General features: G+C 54.8%; 6 protein-coding genes across 6 annotated transcripts; 2 read left to right on the top strand and 4 right to left on the bottom strand.

The window, feature by feature from the left end:
* Window positions 1-827: 827 nt before the first annotated feature.
* HMPREF1541_04930 (uncharacterized protein) lies at window positions 828-2,288 on the top strand (the record flags this gene model as incomplete). The annotated part of the gene is made up of 3 exons (XM_008719272.1): window positions 828-917; window positions 964-1,271; window positions 1,322-2,288. The coding sequence occupies 3 exons, from the start codon at window positions 828-830 to the stop codon at window positions 2,286-2,288; spliced, it is 1,365 nt and encodes a 454-aa protein (XP_008717494.1).
* A 601-nt stretch (window positions 2,289-2,889) lies between these two features.
* Window positions 2,890-4,692, bottom strand: HMPREF1541_04929 (uncharacterized protein; the record flags this gene model as incomplete). The annotated part of the gene is made up of 2 exons (XM_008719271.1): window positions 2,890-4,033; window positions 4,286-4,692. 2 exons carry the CDS (start codon window positions 4,690-4,692, stop codon window positions 2,890-2,892), a joined length of 1,551 nt encoding a protein of 516 aa, XP_008717493.1.
* A 672-nt stretch (window positions 4,693-5,364) lies between these two features.
* Window positions 5,365-11,181, bottom strand: HMPREF1541_04928 (uncharacterized protein; the record flags this gene model as incomplete). Its single annotated transcript, XM_008719270.1, has 1 exon — window positions 5,365-11,181. The coding sequence occupies one exon, from the start codon at window positions 11,179-11,181 to the stop codon at window positions 5,365-5,367; it is 5,817 nt and encodes a 1,938-aa protein (XP_008717492.1).
* A 696-nt stretch (window positions 11,182-11,877) lies between these two features.
* On the top strand, window positions 11,878-13,546 carry HMPREF1541_04927 (glutathione synthetase; the record flags this gene model as incomplete). The annotated part of the gene is made up of 2 exons (XM_008719269.1): window positions 11,878-12,179; window positions 12,241-13,546. The coding sequence occupies 2 exons, from the start codon at window positions 11,878-11,880 to the stop codon at window positions 13,544-13,546; spliced, it is 1,608 nt and encodes a 535-aa protein (XP_008717491.1).
* Window positions 13,547-13,861: 315 nt separating this feature from the next.
* On the bottom strand, window positions 13,862-15,004 carry HMPREF1541_04926 (uncharacterized protein; the record flags this gene model as incomplete). The annotated part of the gene is made up of 1 exon (XM_008719268.1): window positions 13,862-15,004. One exon carries the CDS (start codon window positions 15,002-15,004, stop codon window positions 13,862-13,864), a length of 1,143 nt encoding a protein of 380 aa, XP_008717490.1.
* A 959-nt stretch (window positions 15,005-15,963) lies between these two features.
* HMPREF1541_04925 (uncharacterized protein) lies at window positions 15,964-17,376 on the bottom strand (the record flags this gene model as incomplete). The annotated part of the gene is made up of 1 exon (XM_008719267.1): window positions 15,964-17,376. One exon carries the CDS (start codon window positions 17,374-17,376, stop codon window positions 15,964-15,966), a length of 1,413 nt encoding a protein of 470 aa, XP_008717489.1.
* Between the last annotated feature and the right edge of the window lie 753 nt (window positions 17,377-18,129).

Raw genomic sequence — 18,129 nt, 5'->3', positions numbered from 1 at the left:
GGACACAAGATCCTGGCTGCCGAGTGTTGAAATGGATTTGGGAGACGGTCAATCGAAGCACATCATGCTAAAGCTCGACGCTGCAGAGTATCTATACGATATGGAGAGCACGCTTTCAGGCCGTCATCCCCATCGATGAGCAACGGCGAACCTTGTATGCCGCTCCGCCTCCGCTTCTTCGGCATTCAAATCTTCCAAAACCGTCTTGGTGATGCAGCCAACCAGCAGAAGAACTATAAAGACACCGTGGAACGTCGTAGGTCAAGCATGCTACCAGATCACCTTACCTAGTCACCTTACCCCGAGCGTGGGAAATCAGATGTCTCACAGAAGTTCTACACCGAGCTACAGAAATCTGAAGCTCAGTTCACGAGGATCATAAGCCATCTCCAAACTATTGGCAATCACATAAAAATTTTGACTTGGCTGAATGGCGAGCTCCAGCGAGCGGGGCAGTTCAGGATAATTGGCCGGATTTCACCGGTGCCCGACATGGTTCCGATCTACAACTCTCCAAACAGGCACATACTCCGTCTCGGCATGATGAAGGTGAAATGTCTTTGCCATAGACACTTTGTCGTCAAACTCGTTGTCCAAATCAACTACCGTGTGGAACGCCATGCATTGAAACGTTGCCGAACTACCCCCTCGAGGACACAGCCAAGCGAATCCTTTCATGATCTGATTAGAAAAATTCCACCCTCCCACTTGCTTGCAGAGATCATAAAGGCGGGACTGCCTCTTCTACCTACCACTAACCTCCAACCCTAAACACGGTTGTGACCTGATACATTTCCCGCCCTCAGATCAGCGTTAGCTCCACCAAGATGGGCTATCTGGAGTTCTTCCAGCAACGGGCCGTGCCCAGAACGCGACGCGAAAAGATACTCGTATACAAGCTGGACACCTTTATCATGGTAAGTTGCTGACATCCACTTCCTTATTCTTCTAACCCCCTTTCAGACGTACTGCTGTGCTTGCTACTTCTTCAATTATCTCGATCGATCTGCGTTTGCAAACGCATACGTAGCGGGACTCCAGGAAGACCTGAGCCTGGTCGGTAACAACTACAGCATTCTGCTCTCCCTGTTCACAGCCGGCAATTTGGTCGGCCAGATCCCTCACGCTCTCATTCTGCAAAAGGTTCAACCCAGGATATGGCTGCCCACGACGCTGATTGCTTGGTCTGGCTTGACTATGTGTTGCGCTGCAGCCAACAACTATGCTCAGTTGGCTGCACTGCGCTTCTTTCAGGGTTTCTTCGAAGCAAGGTTAGTGACTCCACCATTCTCTACGACTCCAGAAAGCTGACCGACGACAGCTTGTGGTCGGGAACTATGTACATTATCGGCTCCTGGTACACACCCTTGGAAATCGCAAAGCGCACGTCTCTATTTGCCGCAATCGGTCAGGTGGGTAGCATGTTTGCCGGCATCATGATGACGGCAATGCGTAACTCCATGGACGGGACGCATGGGCTTGCAGGTTGGCAATGGGTCTTTCTACTGGACGGCTTGATGGGGATTCCAGTCGGTCTCTGGGGTCTATTCTTTTTCCCCAACCTGCCAGAAGACACCAACGTGTCGTATCTGTCCAAAGACGAACTTCAATTGGCCAAAGACCGCCTTCCGCCCAAAGTGGACAACACGCACGACATCTCGCCGCGCTCCCTAGCCCGCCGTGTCCTGACTCAGCCAGCAGTCTACATCTTGACCATGTTCGCCATGCACTGTGGCGCGCTGGAGGCCTTCGCCTTCCAGGGTGGCTTCCTGCTTTGGTTGAAGCACTTCAAAGCCGATTATCCCGCTAACGCCGCCAACACTTATCCGCTAGGCATCCAAGCCGTCTCCATCGTTGCCATGATCGCCGCAGGCGTGTACATTGATGCGACCAACCAACGAGTCTCGGTCGGCCTATTCACCGCCCTGATGCAACTGGTCACTGGCATAATACTCGCAATCCGCTCCTCGCCACCCCCGGCTGTCTTTGCGGCCTTCTATCTGAGCGGCACGAGCTATATCGTCAACCCGATCCTTTACGGCTGGGCGAACATCATGCTGCAGCGCAGCGGGGATGATGCGGCCCGGTCCATCGTCATGTACACGATGAACACCGGTGGTCAGCTTCTATACACCTGGTGGGGCATTGTGATGTATCCAGCGACCGATGTCCCGTACTGGAAGAAAGGCGCCATTGCGGTTATTGTGCTCTCGTCGTTGTTTCCTGCGTCTTTGTGGCTAATGACTTGGGCAAGTATCATGCTACCAGCGAAGAAAGTGCTCCGCTGACAGATTGTATAGCTTGACAAACAGACCAAAGAGCGGGCGCAGCACCGAGTGGAAGCGGATGAGGCACCAGCTCGGGATACTGGCGCCGCGGAGAAAGCGCCACAGGTCGGTATAGATGCTGTGTCTGCTTCGAAATCTGTCCAGTAGATCCAGCAAGTCTAGAACGGTCGAACGTGCAGAACGATGTGAACCAGCTCAGAGGCGTAGCTTTCGCCTTGGCTTTTGACGAATGTCTCAGAAAGATCCTACCACCTCAATCGGCCCGCGTCTTCTTCTCTCTTCAATCCTCATTTCCTCTAGCCTTGATCCGCGCTTCCTCCTCTGATATTCCTCCTCATCCTCTACGCACCCATCTGGTTGACCGATTGGCGGAAGAAGGCGCTGATGTAGCTGATTGCTTTTGGGACGACGCTGCGGACCACGAACATGATGCTGCCGGGTGCGCTTCATGGGAGAGTGTGCTGGTGTGAGGTGCCTCGATCCCGTTTCCCATGACAATCCGCAGAGAACGTTAGCTGAATATCCTGCGCAGCCCCGTAGTCATGAAATGCGTAGATCGCGTACCCGTTGCTCGTTTTGTCTTGCACCGTCTAAGGGCCATTCAGCCATACCGCGTGCCCGCTCCCACCTCGTCGAACCAACTCGGCTCAATCCCATAATTGAACACCACACTCTTCACCTTGGTATAGCTCTCAAACGCCTCGACGCCGTTCTCCTTGCCCATGCCGGACTCCTTCCACCCGCCCCAGGGACTGCTCGGGTCATTGAGGTGATGCCCATTCACCCACACGACGCCCGCGTCGATCTTGTCCGCCACCCTGTGCGCTTGCGCAAAGTCGTCGGTCCACACCGAAGCGCCCAGTGCGAATGCGGAGTCGTTGGCGGTGCGGACGATGTCGTCTTCGTCCTTGCAGCGGATGAGCGCGATGACTGGGCCAAAGACCTCGTGGCAGCTGAGGAAGGACTTTCGCTGTGTTTCCACGACGGTCGGCTCGAAGAAGTACCCTCGCCCGTCTACGCTGGTTGGCTTCCCGCCGCAGAGAATGACGTCGCCCTCCTCCTCCGCCTTGCGGATGAAGCTGCTGCACCTCTGCACCGCCGCATCGTTGATCAGTGCTCCCACCTGCGTGTGCTCGTCGCGGGGGTGGCCCACCCTCAACGCCGCCACCCTCCTCACCAACACCTCCTTGAACTCGTCGTAGATCCGCTCGTGCACCAACAGCCGACTTCCCGTCACACACGTCTGTCCCGCGGCGATGAACGACGCAAACAAAGCCGCCCTGACCCCCTTCTCCGCGCCCACGCTCTGGAAGATACAGACGGGTGCCTTCCCGCCCAACTCCGCCGTCAAGCCCGTCAGATTCCGCGCCGCCGTCGGCGCCACGGCCTCATACGTCGCCAGCCCACCCGTCAGGTCAATCTTGGCCAACCCCTTCGCTTCACAGAGAAACTTGCCCGTCTCCCGCCCGTAGCCATTGACGATCGACAGCGTCCCGTCCGGCAGCCCCGCCTCGCGCAGGATCTCGCCCAGCTTCAGCACCGACAGGGGCGCCAGCTCCGAGGGTTTGAGGATGACGACGTTGCCGGCCGCGAGCGCGGCGGCGAGTTTCTTGCTCGCGATCAGGACGGGGTGGTTCCAGGGCGTGATGAGCGCGCAGACACCCAGGGGCTGGCATTTGAGCACGTTGAGCACGGGGCCTTTGAAGGGCGTGGAGTCGTCTTGGTGCGTGCGGGCTAGGGAGGCGCTGTTGTGTGAGGAAACCGTTAGCTGATGCCTCCCTCAAAGCCCATCATCACCTTTCTCGTTGGCTTCATCTCCTCCTCCATATAGAGTCCCCATCCACTTCCACGCCCTTTCCACATGGACCATCCTCAGCAGTCAAACACATCGACCCCTCAAAAGCCCCCGACATCAAAGCCACAGTCACAGCCACAGCTACAGCGACGGTCCAACAAAAACACAAAAAACGAAAAACCCAACGCGAGGCAAAACTCACAAATAGTCAAACCACTCCCCCACCCTCCCCAACTGCGCTGTCATCTCCCTAACCGGCCTCCCCGTCTGCTTGACCTCCAAATCCACCAACTCCGCCATCCTCTCCCTGATCAACACGCCCGCCCGCGCCAGAACTCTGAAGCGCTCGCTCGCGTCGGCGCGCGCCCACGCTCCCTGACGGAACTGCTCGTTGGCGTGCGCCACCAGGGCGGCGATCGTGGTCGCTGGAGTGGCGGAGATGGTGGCGAGGGGGTCAGCTGTGGCGGGGTTGAGTACTGTGATGAGTTCCGCGGCGGAGGAGGGGGTCGAGGAGGAGGATTGGGAAGGGGAAGAGGGAGGGGAGAAGGACGGGTGGAAGTTGGGGTGGTGGGGGAGGGGATCTGCGGCGGCGGCGGTGCTGTTGGCCATGGTGAGCGATGCGTCTGTGCGTCTGTGCGTGTGGATGTGGGACAGTGAGATGTGTCTCGGTCTATGTTGGGCCGGGGGGGTATGCAGAATTCAGAGCTTCCCAAGATGAAGTAACGATGCTGAGGTCGAAAAAGGCACGTCGAGTTGAGTTGAGTTGAGTTGAGTTGAGTGGATCAGTCAGGCTTGGCGCGATAAGCACTCATTCACTGCCTGTCTTGCTTGGCGTCGTAGTGTCTGTCACAGGGGGAGGCAATTTGGCAAGGCAATGCAATGCAAGGCAAGGCACATGGTCAAGCATGAGTCCAAGGTCGTAAATCATACCTGGTGCCTATCTACTGTACACTGTGCGGCTCTCTTTCTGCATGCGCATCTTTTGCCGTTCGCTTTGGGGTATCTCTGCTATGTTCGGTGTCGGGCAAGCCACCCATTTTGTACAAATCCCTTTGCTTCTGTCCTCGCCTCCCGTGTCTCTGCCGTCGTTGACAGAGTCTTGGTGGGACTGAAAACCCCCAAAGCCAAAAAATCAAAACGCCTGTCATGCCTTTCGTTACGCTGAATGGGTATCCTTTGGACTCGTAGCTTCTTCCATCACGCATGCATCAATGTCGTCGACTTGTAGATGCAGAGGCCGGGGGAAACGAATCCCAACCTCATCTCCGCCTGTTGCGGCTTTCACTGTGGCTTACACCCCTCTGTCGTACCGCTATCTTCCTTAGGAGATGAGATTTGGTCGATATTGACTCCTTCCGAATCTGACCCCGATACACTGATCGCGGGATAAACTTGGGCAGGAAGTTTTCTGAAGGCACGCCCTGGAGCCTGCAGGCCGTACGGGTCATGGGCAAACCGACGGATCAGTCCCTTCTTTGTTTGTAGCGCAACTCCAGGGTCACTTGACCCAAGGTTGGCAACTTGACCGTCCACCCACTGCGTGCCATGCGTAGCCGCAACGGTATCTGATGGCGATCGACGGCCGGAGCCTCCTTTATTGCCGCCACCGGCTGCTTGTGTTTTGGCAGTGCCAGCCGTACCAGGCTGAGATCCTGGTGGAGCTCCAGCAAGGCCACCAGGAAGTCCAGGCATGTTCTTTGCTTGCCAGGCGGCAGGGTTCTCACGGCGCAGTCGCTCGTCTTCGTATTCGTTGTTTGCTAGCTTGAGCTCCTCCTCGTTCAACTCCTCACCATCGTCCTTCTGGAATGTTTCCGTGAGTTCAAGGTTGAAGACGAAATCAACCTCTTTCAGAACCTCGTCGAGCACACCAGGATCTCGACCAAGACAATTCGAGTAGTCTTGTCTTTTGATGGGCTTGCTCGGGAATAGATAGTCGCTTACGGCTTTCTCCGCTGCTCTGGTGGGGTTCTTCTTGTCAACCACTCGCTGGAAGAGCTGTGTCTTGAAGAGCGCCTTGTTGTAGATGGGCTCTTCGAAAGTACCACCGCATTTAAATCGGTAGACGTGCACGGCCGAAGTTTGTCCCAATCGGTACGCCCGACCAACAGCCTGCTCTTCCCACATGGGATTGAAGCCGGAATCAAATATGATGACCCTGCTGGCTCCTTGTAGGTTGAGGCCCAATCCACCGGCTTTAGTCGAGATCAGAATGATCTTCGCTTCATCTTTGCCGTGAGCCTTGTTGAACTCTTTGGTCATCTCTTGGCGCTTCGTAATCTTCGTCGCACCGTCGATTCGCATTACGTTCGGATCAATATGCTGGAGCATGCGCTCAAGATAGTCGAGTGTCGGAATACTCTGGCTAAAAACAAGAGTTTTTTCGCCAATCGACTGAGCCTTCTGCAGAATCTTCATCGCCATGAGGGTTCGATACGACAGAAGGGGATCCTCGGAGCTCGACATCTTCCTGAAGCCATCAAAGACCGCAACGGCACCTCTCATAGATTCGATATCAAAGTTCGAGACTTTGTCCACGTTCAGAGGGTCATAATTTTCGTCAAGCTCTTTGAGGACCCCCGGCCGCTCGTCGTTGTCGGTTGAACTTTCCTCGGGCTTCTGAATTTCAAGCATATCCTCGTACTTTTCATAGAGCCTGACAAAGCAGCTGGGGTGGTTCGCCAGCACGATCATTTTGTTCAACCACGCGAAAAGATTTCTTCTGCTTGTGCCTCGCCCCTTATTCTCGTGACGCTTCAGCAAAGCCATGACATACAGGTCGTACGCCTGCTGTTGCTCCTTAGCCAGCGGGATCGTGATAATGTACTCCGTCTTGGGGGGCATATCTTTGCGAATCGCCGTGATGTCAGCACGGTTGACCTTCGGAGCAAGATCCTTTTTCAGCACGTGAAGCTTTCTGAGGCAGGTACGGCGCTCCGTGGCTGTACTGTCCGCGTACAAGCCAGCCGTGATGGGCTCAATATATTTGGAGCGGAATTGAGCTAGGTCTCCAAGGTAGTTGGGGGAAATCCACTCGACCATGGTGTGGTACTCCTCAAGATGATTGTTCAATGGCGATCCGGTAAGCGCAATACGACTCATAGTCTTGAAACGTTTTGCGACCATCGAAATCTTGGATGCGGCATTCTTGAGCTTGTGGGCTTCGTCAGCGACAACAAGAGACGGTAATTCCAGAAGCCATTTCTCGTACTGTGGCACCTGCTCCTTGTGCACTTGGCTTCCTTTGGCAGAAGGGAGGAGCAATGAGCGGAACGTGTCGTAGCTGATGATCAAGACCCCTCCTTGAGCACTCGAAGCCCAGTGCTTCATTTGTGCGAAGCTCTCTGGTGTCCGTCCTGAGCCGATCTTTACTACCGTCCCAAGCAACTGCTGGTCATCAGGCGGAGTCCACATCAGCAATTCATCGTACCAGTTGTCGATCAACGACGGCGGGCACAACACGAGGGTGCGGTTTGAGCGGAGGTGTTTGGGAATCTGGTCTACAATAGCCGCATCAAAACTGAGTCTGCACTCCGCGATGGTGACCAGGAGTGAGATGACTTGCATAGTCTTGCCGAGACCCATAGTATGCGCCAGCAAGCAACCCTGGTGTCTTGGGTCTTCCACAATCTCGCGCCACAGGAACTGGATGCCATGCACTTGATGCGGCTTGACCTTGGTTGCGATGTGGTTCGTAAGCCAGACGACAGGTTCCTGTGAGTTTACAGGATGGCGTGCCGTGGAGTCAGTGTCGAAGTCCCGCATCTTAAGAACAAGCTTCTCTCTTCGAGACTCTTGCTCCTTCACACGCGCCTGGTCGTCCTTCTGTGTATCGCGGACTTCTTTCGAGACGGTGATTTTCCTCTTCTTCTTGCTGCTGTGCGGTGTGTTGCGCTCCTGCGGCTCTAGATCAGATTCCAGCTCAAGATTATCACTGTCATCAAAACCAGAGTCAACAACGTCTGAGTCAGCAAACATCTCGTGCTTGCGCTTTGTTCCGCGTTTGTGTTTCCCGGAACTTGGCTCCATCTCAATTCTAGCAGACCGTCTTCCCAACACTGATCTACGACTTCGGTCCCGAGGGGTCTTGTCATAGAGGTTCAGGGAGGTAACAATGTCGGTCTCGAACGTCGCTGCATACGCTTGGTGCCTATCAAATGCCAAATTGAGGGCACCAACGTGATAGTCAAACCCTGTACCGAAGTTCCTGGCGTTCGCGTAGCACACAAAGAGATGAGTGAGCATTTCTGTGGCTTCAAGTTCACCTCTAGGCAAACCATTGATATGGAATGTTCGAACACTGGAGGGGTCATTTGGATCGTGGTGCATAGCAGCGAGCCCGTCATGGAGCAATACAGAGAATAGTTTCGCTTTCTTTCCCGGCTCAGGTGGCTTCGATTTTTGAACGAGTTTCCAGACAGAGCTTCGCTCATCATCAGTGCAATGACTAAGCGCAGTTTCGAGAGCAGCAATCCTCATTCGTCGAACGTCATCCACAGTGTCTTGTTCCGAAGTCGATCGTGGTTCATCTGTGGGGCGCCGCGTAAACCTCAACTTGAGTGTTCGTTCTGTCGATGGGCCTGCAACACCATCGCCATCAGGCTCTTCAGAGTTCAGTGGTGGCGTTGCAACCTCGTAGCTATCTCCTGTGCTATCTTCCGCAGGCTGAGGGTGATCAGACGATAGAAGTTCGATGGCAGCTTCGCGGGTCGTGCCTCGAGATTTATACTTTGAATTGGGAAGCCGTGATGGTGCATCAAAGTCGGAATTGTCATCGTCATCTGACTTAGGTGGGTCCTGCTTTGGTGAAGAAGGCCAGTTCTTTTGTTTCACAGCTTTTCGTGGGCTAGCGAACTTCGAGTCTTGCCGCTTGGTCACAGAGCTGAGAAACACTTCTTCGTTGGCATCGCTTTCTGCATCGGCATCGTCCGCAGGCGATTCGGCGACCGATGGCGGGGTATCGACTGCTGGTGGAGAGGATGGCATCAGGCCCGGTGATAATGACTTTGCTATTGAGAGCTGCTCGTCCTGGGCCCCTGCAGTCGTTGCGCCAGTGGATGAATCGTCGACATGGACGGCAGTCGTCGGCTGTCGTAGGCCACGAGGGATGATCGGATTGAAATCTGGATCGGCTTGGTCATTGACCATTGCAACATCGTTATCATCGTCCAGAATGAAATCATTCATATCTGGTTCAAACGCGGACTCAGGTTCAGAGTCTGATTGGAGAATCTCCTCGTCCTCTGGAATCTGGGGTTTCTCAGGAGGCTTGCGTCTGGTTTTCTGCAGTGCTGGCTTCTCTGGCGGCGTATTTTGGTGAAGAACACCTAAGAAGTGGTCTGCCTCCAGTATTTGGTGAACAGTCTCCTCTAGTGCCTCGCACTGCTGTTTGATCTGGTCCGCAGAGCGCCATGTATCTCGTATGATCTGGTCTTTGAGCTTTCCCAGATATGCCGTCTTTCGACTCCGAATAGCATAGTTACTATCAACGTCATTCTGGCGTTTCCTGGTCCTCGCTACTCTCATCCATAGTCTATAGGCCTTGAGCTGGACCTTAGGTAGCTTACCGGAGCACCATTTCTGCTTGATTTCGTCTAGCGCTTTCTCGAGAGCAGCTTGCTTCTGCTCACGGCTAAGGAATGCTGATGCAGATCGATGTTCTTCCTCCTTTTCGGCATTGATCTCAGCCCAAGTCTCTTCGTCGTATTCGTTCTCGTCGCCAGAGTCGCCGTAGGTTGGAAGCAAGTCTGAGTCTTCCTTACCAACAGGATACTTGTCGAGAAGGTAAGCAAATTCACCTAGGTCGGATTCGGCGCTGGTTTCGCGGGTCTGCTGTCTAGCGATGGCGATTTCTTCCTTCGTGAATGATGCAACTCTGTCAACAAGGTGTTTGGTTTTGATTTGAGATTGGCTACACCCCAGGAGGTTAGGCCAGTCCTTGAGTGCTTGGATCGACGGAGGAGCATTCTCAGCGAATAGTGTGAAATACACAGTCGAGGAGGGATCGGCACAATGCTGCGCTAAATAATAAATTTTCGCTAGGGCATCGTAAGAAAGATTCGGAACAGAAATCGGAGAGGACAGCAAGGACCGTCGAATGCGACGGGCTAACGTGAGGCTGAGACCGGGCTGTTCGTTCTGGCCAATGAGTTTGAAGTCTTTCTCTTCGTCCGATAGGTCGTTGTAGAAAGTGTCTTGTATGGGAATGACTTGACGTCCGAGGTATCTCTGGTCTGGGATGTCATCTTGGGTAGCCGATCCCGAGCTCTTCTTGACTGGTCCGACCAATGTTGGGGCAATGCGTCGCTTCTCCTTGGGTTTGACCTGTCCAGGCTTCTCAGAAGCATCGGATTCTGCAGCTTCCTCGTCCTGCTGCGAGACTGTAGGCTGCAAGTTCTCGTTCACAGCTGCCTCAAGATTATCAAGTAGTTCGCTGCCAGCGTCCGGCTCCTTCTTAGGAGACAGGGTACGGTATTTGGATGGCATCTCGTCAGGCTTTTCGATGGAGGGCTTGACAGCAGGCGCGGCACTATCGCGGGGGGTTGATGTGAAGGAGTGGCCATTAGGAGGCGCTGGGGTAGGCTGAAGGTTCGTATTTGGGGCGAGTAAAGGGCTGTGGCCAACCAGCAGACCACTAGGGTGTTGGAATTGTGCACTGGCAGTAGGTCCCGCTTCGGAGCGACTCAGTGTTGAGGGAGGGCGGGCATATGGGCCATCCCAAGCAGGAGAACGGTCATGATAAGATTCGTGCGAAAACGGACTGGGCATTCCGACTGCAAAACCTGACATTCGGTTGGTAGCAAACCGAGCGGGTGTCGCTGAGGGCGCACCGTCACCTCGCAAGAATCTGATGACTCTTTCGAGAGCTTTGCGTTGACCAAGAGACTTGATGTTGAGGTCAGCCTTCAACTCTTCCGACGAGAGCTCGAAAAGAGCTGCACCATCGATGTGGTTAGACTGGAGGGTGTCGGCCAGTTGGTGCTTCGCAGGGATGTCAGAGAGACCTGCTCGGACCCATGTCGGATTATCATTGTAACAGAGTTCTTCAACGAGCCGGTCGACCGACCACGCATGCGGGTCCTCTTGAGTAGGCCCATCCATGTTGGATATGTTGACTGATCAGTCGGATAGAGATTCGGAAACCTCGACGAAGGAGCTTTCCTTGGGCATGGCACCGAGATGACCTAGCGACGATGTACTGAATGTCAGAGCCGTCTTTGACTGATGGGAATCTTCGATGAAAGTGTTATTGAAGATGACAAGTCTGTCATCCAGCAAGTGGATTGCTGCGAAGAACCTCAACTTGCTGAATCTGCAGTGCGGTCAAAAGAGTGAATAAGTGGCTGCCCCCAAAGAAGCGTCCACAGAAGCTGAAAGGAGCGACCGCAGGCAACACAAGAGTGAAACCATGAGAAGCTGTCTCCTCTTTCACCCAGGCATAGATGGATAGAGGCTCTGCCACAAGAAAGAGACTTTGGGATCGAAGAGCGCCGAGCAGATCAAGGTCAAAAGGCAACAGGCGGATCAGAAGTTTGCCTTTGCCGCCTGAAAATGACACGCGCCAGGCGCGTCGGGGGCGGGGCGCGTTGAGTGCCGGTATCGGCCCAATATTCTCCCGACACCGATGGTGCAAAGAACAGCCTGGGTGACTTAAGATCCGGGATCACGCAGAGACTTCCTGTCTGAAGACATACACGTGGGTGTGGTGAAGTATTGGAGTGTGCCAAACACTCACATCCCTCTCTCTAGCTGAAATCGGCAAGACTGCGCTGCTCCTTTGTAGCCGCGGTGACAAACATGGCGCAACAGATCTTTCAGAATTACCCCCCACCTCTATCAGAACAGCAGCAGGTGTATCTTTCCACTTATGTGAAAAACTGGACCATACAGCATGGCTTGACAGTCAGACCTTCGGCGGCACAGGTATCTGAAGAGGTCAATCCAAATGCAGTCCTGGCGACCAACGCTCCAGTCTCGCTCTTCCCCAGTCCCTTCCCTCGAAAGCTGTTCAAGCAGGCGCAAAGCCTTCAGACTGTGTACAACGAATTGTACGCTGCGATAGCGAGTAACGAGACCTTCTTGGAATCTGTGATGAAGGAGTAAGTCGACGGCTTCACTTCTTAGCCGCTCCTCTCCACAGTATTCTGACAATTTATCCAGGCTCATAGATGTTGATGATTTTCTTTCAAATCTATGGAAGATTCACCTCGACGTCAAGGCCGAGGGGTACACCCATGAACATGCGTTAGGACTGTTCCGTTCGGATTTTATGCTCGATGCCGCCACCGATACCGTGAAGCAGGTCGAGTTCAACACCATTTCTTCCTCTTTCGGTGGACTGTCGTCGTTGGTAACTCAACTGCATACTGAGCTCGCAAGCTTCCCAGCACCGGCAACATCTCTAGCCTACCCGCCCCATCCTCTATTCAAAACTTCCGGCCGCCCTAATCATCCGCCACCAAACGAAGCTGTTCCGACTCTTGCGAGAGGCCTGGCTTCTGCCCACAAAGCCTATGGTCCTGCCAAATCAAGTCCAGCGCTCCCTCTTTGCGTACTATTCCTTGTTCAGCCCAGCGAACGCAACATCTTCGACCAGCTGGCCCTATCATCACGCATGCACACGTCTCACAATGTCGCCACCTTCCGTCTACCAACTACCTCAGTCCTAGAGCAGACCACCATCGGTACTTCTTCTCCATCACGGCCACTAATATACCATCCGCCCTCCGCTCCAGGCACAGCTTACGAGGTGACGACAGTCTACTTTCGTGCCCTTTATGCACCGTCCGAGTATACTTCCCCGACTTTCTGGCAGGCACGGCACCACCTCGAGCGCTCCGCCGCGATTAAATGCCCCTCAATCCTGCTGCATCTCAGCGGTAGCAAAAAGATACAACAAGTGCTCACCTCCACCGAACCAGATCATCTAGGCAGTTTCCTCCCCAACGCATCCGCGGCCACTCTAGACTCTCTCCGCTCCACCTTTGCGCCCCAATACGCCCTTGACAGCGAAGGTCTCGCTCTCGCCACAAATCCCGACACAGCCGCTCACCACGTGCTGAAGCCCCAACGCGAAGGCGGCGGAAACAATATCTACCGCGACAACATCCCGCCCTTCCTCGCCTCCATGCCGGAAAAGGACTACAAGCAGTACATCCTCATGGAACTCATCCACCCCCCAGCATCAGCGCACAACACCGTTCTGCGCTCCGACGGCGAAGTCGTCTCCGGAGACGTCATCTCCGAGCTGGGAACCTTCGGAACCTGCCTGTGGAAAACACCGCGTCCTCATGACGCCGATGCACCGAAACAGGGCGAGGCCCCATCAACCCCTGAGATCCTGCATAACGAGGAGGGCGGCTACCTGTTGCGCACCAAGGCGAGCGGCTCCGATGAAGGCGGCGTGGCCACGGGCTTCAGCAGCTTGGACTCAGTCTTGCTCTACGATGACGAACACCTGCATTAGATCCTTTACATATACAAAAACAAGAAAGCCCGCAAATAGAAAATCAGAAGAAATGATTCAGTTTCTCCACCAGAGAAATCATAAGTTTATCATTACCAATTATCAATTATGAATTACCATCGTAGCTCCTTCTTCCGACCCAGCCGGAGAAATAAAAACACGCGCAGCAGGGAGGCCTGCTCGGCCCGCACCCGCAAAACCGACCCGCGGCTGTGCTGACGGAGATAAAGACAGCACGGCAAAGCGCAAACATGGAGGCGAGAGAACCAACATTGTTGGAGGGAGGTTGAGGTCGAGGTCGAGGTTGAGGGTGAGTCAAGACCGACTCGACGCCGACTCGAAGTCGAAGAAATCGTCAAAGTCGAAGTCGGCCGCGGGCAAAGCGAAATCGAGGTTGAAGTTGAGGTCGCTGCCGCTGCCGGCGCCGGCGAGAGGAGGGAGAGGCGGGAAGACGAGCTCGTGCTCTGGCGCGGGCTTGGCGGGAGCAGCAGCAGGAGCAGCAACAAGAGGAGGACCAACAGGAAGTGGAGAAGCAGAAGCAGAAGCAGGCGTCGCCGCCTCTTCACCGCCAGAGGAAGCAGGCGAAGGCCCGTCACTGAGACAGGGCGTCGCCGCCACCTCTTGCCCACCGTTCTCCTTGTTCAAAACGAAGAAATCAAGCGGGAACGTCGTCTCCCGCCAATTCCGCTCCGTCACCTCGACATTCACGGCGCGCACGCTCGTGGTGCCCTTCTCGCGCGAGACCAGCTTCTTGCGCACGAGGCGCACCTCGCCGCCAGGACCGGCGGCGGGCACAACGCGCTCCTCCAGCGTGGTATTGAGCTGGAGCATCCTCTCCGTGAGGCCCGCGCGGATCTCGCGCTGGTTCTTGTTCTTGGCCTGCCCAGCACCACCACAATAGTGGCCGAAGAGCTTGGCGCACTGGCGGAACAGGCGGTTGTTCATGGCGCTGTGCTTTGGTTTGCGGATGGGCCCGCCGGGGTAGGTGGGGTCGTCGCTCATGCGCGCCAGGACGTCGGAGAGGGTGGTGGTGGGGTCGAGGCGGAGCCAGGCGCCGATGAGCCACGAGGGCGTGGTGACGGAGATGTGGTCGGGAAGGATGGTGGAGGCGGTGAGCTTGATGCCGTCGGAGCGGGTAATGGTCGGACGGGGCGCGGAGGCGCCGCTGCTGCTGGGTGGAGGGGGAGGAGGGGTGATGTGGAAGAGAATGGAGGGGAGGTTGGTCTCGGACCATTCACTGTCGTAGGGGAAGGCGCTGGTGAAGGTGGATTGGGTGAATGGGGCGATGCCGCCGTTCATGTCTTTGCCTTTGGCGAGAATTGGGACATACTCGGGGCAGTAGTGACCTTTCTTCTGGTACCGGGCCTTGCTGGTCGAAGTGCTGTTGCTGGAAGCCGCGGTCTTGGCTCTCTTCGGCTGCTGGGTGGTGGTCTCGTCTTCTCTTGCTCGCTTAGGCATGATGTCGGTGGTAGAATGTATGGGGAGTGCTCTGTCCGGGAACCGGCCCTGATAGACAACAGAGGATGTGAGAATGGAAGTGTAAAGGTTGCAAGAACGGGATCGATGTCTCAGACGATCGTTAAGCTTGTAGAAGTGGTCGGTTTGGGAAGAATGAGGCCGTTGCTGGAGAGTTATCGGAACGTTCTGGCAAGGAACCAGCCTTGGTAGAGGAAAATGGCGTGAGGACGAAGCTGCAGATGGTATGGGATAATATGAGGAGTTGCTTGAGATCTTGAACGCTCGCAAGCTTGTGGAAATAGTCGATCTCAGAAGGCCAATGCCGTAGGTATAAAGTAAGGAGATGTTCTGTCAAGGGCCCGGCCTTGTGAGAATTAAAGAAGCGCGGATGGATTTGTAGATGGTATGGAAACGGCGAGAGAACGTTGTTCGGCGTGCCAGACGATCGAATAAGGTTTAAAATGGTCAAGATAGTAACAAGCTGATGGTAGGGAGGAAGAAGCTGGCAGAGTCTGTCGATGTTCATCTTCTCCTGCGCAACCTCGAGCATGATTGCCAAGTAAATGCGCTGAATAGGCCGTTTTCATCTCAATAGCGACGACAATTGGAGGGGGCTGGGAATGAGTTCGAATTCGATTGAATGGCTCAGTCACTGTGAGGATGAATAAGAGCACCCATACGCAGCAAACACCCAGCCACCCTTGCAGGAGAATGGTGCACCTGCTGCAGAGTGAATTCTTCTCATAGGACTATCTCTGCATATTCTGAAGCCATAGACATAGCTGAGGAGCCGCTTGACAAGAGTTCGCTAGCAGTATGATCGGGTATATTCATAGCAGAAGACCTTCAGTGCAACACCATAGGAAGTTCGGCATTGCGAAGAAGCGCGATGCAGGAACTGTACTCAGGCACACCATTCAGCAGCCCAGCCCTGCATCAAAGAGGTAAAGACTGTGCCCTCAGGCTGCTGGCTTGGCTCTCTTGTCTCGATCATGACTTGGAGCCTTGGTGACTCTCCGGGGCGCTTTCCCTTCGCGTGATCTTCTGGGTCGACCTACCCATGGCACGTAGGGCGAAATTGCAGAAATCAGTTGCGAGTATAGCCTCGAGGGCAGTAGAAGAACCGCTTTCGCCGCCTCCAGAGGGATGACGATTGCAGCGCACAGCCAATTGACGACGACCAGATAGTATTTCATGGGCTGCTTCTCCGCACTGCGTTGCGCAGCAGCGGCCAGCACTACCACATCACCGACACGAACCTCTAGCTCCTGCAACCGTGCTTCAATCTGAACAGCCGAGACTGTTGACTTCTTCTCATAGCGGCGCATTGCTCGGCCGAGGGCATCCAGCTCTGGCTGAACGATCTTCCTGACATCAGCAATGGCTTGCGCGGAAGCTCTCGCAACGGTTTGCTCTGGTGAATGAGTTGGTGGAGCCTCTTGAGCTGCGATATTATCAGCCACGTGGGCTTCTAGCTCCACGATGCGGTCCAGGAGATTATCCATGTGTGGACCAACAGGATGGCTGCTGTCCTGAAGCGTTTCCAGGTTCACTCTTCGTTGAAGAAACAGGGTTCTTCGTTGTATCATCTTGATGAGATGGGACATGGGCCTGATCTCGGCGACCAGCAGAAAGATAGTAAGATTGTAGTTGGAAACCAAGCCCTCTGATGGCCTTGATAGTTGGGATCTAATGGCATGCAAGAGCCAAGCAGCCAGGGCAGGGCACAAAAAGCATGAGCAGAGAGCCGCAAGTTCATGTAGTCTGAGCTCGGTTTCTGCCGCGGTCCTGTTTGCCAGAAGTGGCTCGGTGTGTCTGTCCGCCGTCTTGTCCACCTTGGCCCTGGACGGACTAGTCTCCGGTGCACCATCCGACAATACGGACTCATCCTCCTCTGGGATTGGCGTTGGCGGCGAAGAGGATGTTGTTTCGGTGGGCAGCAAGGTTTGCGCTGCACGGTACCACTCCCAAGGCATTCGCAAAGCCCAATTCATGAAGACGGCTGCGATCACCAGAAGTGTCACGTCTGTGATAATGGCACTTCCATCCTTGAAAAACAGACCGCCGACGGCAGGAAAGAGAGCCAGTCCTAACGGCAGTGAATGCCAGTGCGAGCTCTCGTCATTGTCGTGGACGTCCGTGGTCGTAGTTGCGCGTGGTAGGAAGAGGTCATCGGTAGAGGATCTGATGGATCTCTTGGCATCCGACAAAGATTCCGAGAAGATGGAACTCCTTCGGCGATTTAGAGTCGGTTCAGCGAAAGTTGCGGCGCGCTGAAGTGGACGTTGGCGGAGTCCGGCTGGAGGCGGACTCAGGTGTCGTGAACTTCCTGCAGCGAAAGAGACCCCGGCCTCCTTGTCGGGAGAAGTCATTGCGTCGTCGAAATCGAACCCTGGGGGAGTGTACAAGACGGGAGGCTTTTCGGATCAATGGCCACGAAGGAGGCTTGTGTTGGGCAGTGATCTGCTACTTAAGGATGTGCTTCGACGATGACGTGTATTCGTGGTTGTGCCACACTCTGACCCGATCGACAATGCGCCGTATCGAAGGGAAACCTCTCAGGCCTGTCATGGACTGCGACAGGAGCGATGGCAGTCGATGGAATGTGAGATACATTGGAGGGGGTAATGGAAGGAGGGATGGTGTCGAGGTGCAAGAAGTCCGAACTGATCTAAACACGGACCGCGGCAGGGGCATTGTTTCGGCAGCCAATCACCATCAGCCCTGTCGACAAGCCTGATGGGTCCCATTCTTCGCTTGACGACGTCCTCCCATCTTCACATGCATCCAACTGCAGTCTGTCAACCATGGCACTGATACCTGATCCACGCGAGCGCCGGCTTATGGCCTATTGGTCAGCCGGGACATCCATCTTCATCGCGGCAAGGGCGGGAATGAAGTGCCGAAAGTTTACCTCTACCTATCTCTACACGGACAAAGGTAATAGGCAAACGACTTGGTGGCGAGAACGCGTCCTTCTGATAAAGATTTGACCGAGGATCGATGGCCTGTGGTTACGCGGAAGCTCCCAGCAGGATTCGTCTGCCCAGATCCCGGCTACTGGTGCACTTCTCTATTCAAACCTGGTTTGGGGAATATGTCTCGAAATTCATCCACAGAGCGGC

This window comes from Cyphellophora europaea (assembly GCF_000365145.1).
Source record: "Cyphellophora europaea CBS 101466 unplaced genomic scaffold supercont1.4, whole genome shotgun sequence".
Lineage (NCBI taxonomy): Eukaryota > Fungi > Ascomycota > Eurotiomycetes > Chaetothyriales > Cyphellophoraceae > Cyphellophora > Cyphellophora europaea.
The sequence above is the reverse complement of the archived record's forward strand: the minus strand, read 5'-3'. Positions and strand labels throughout refer to the sequence as shown.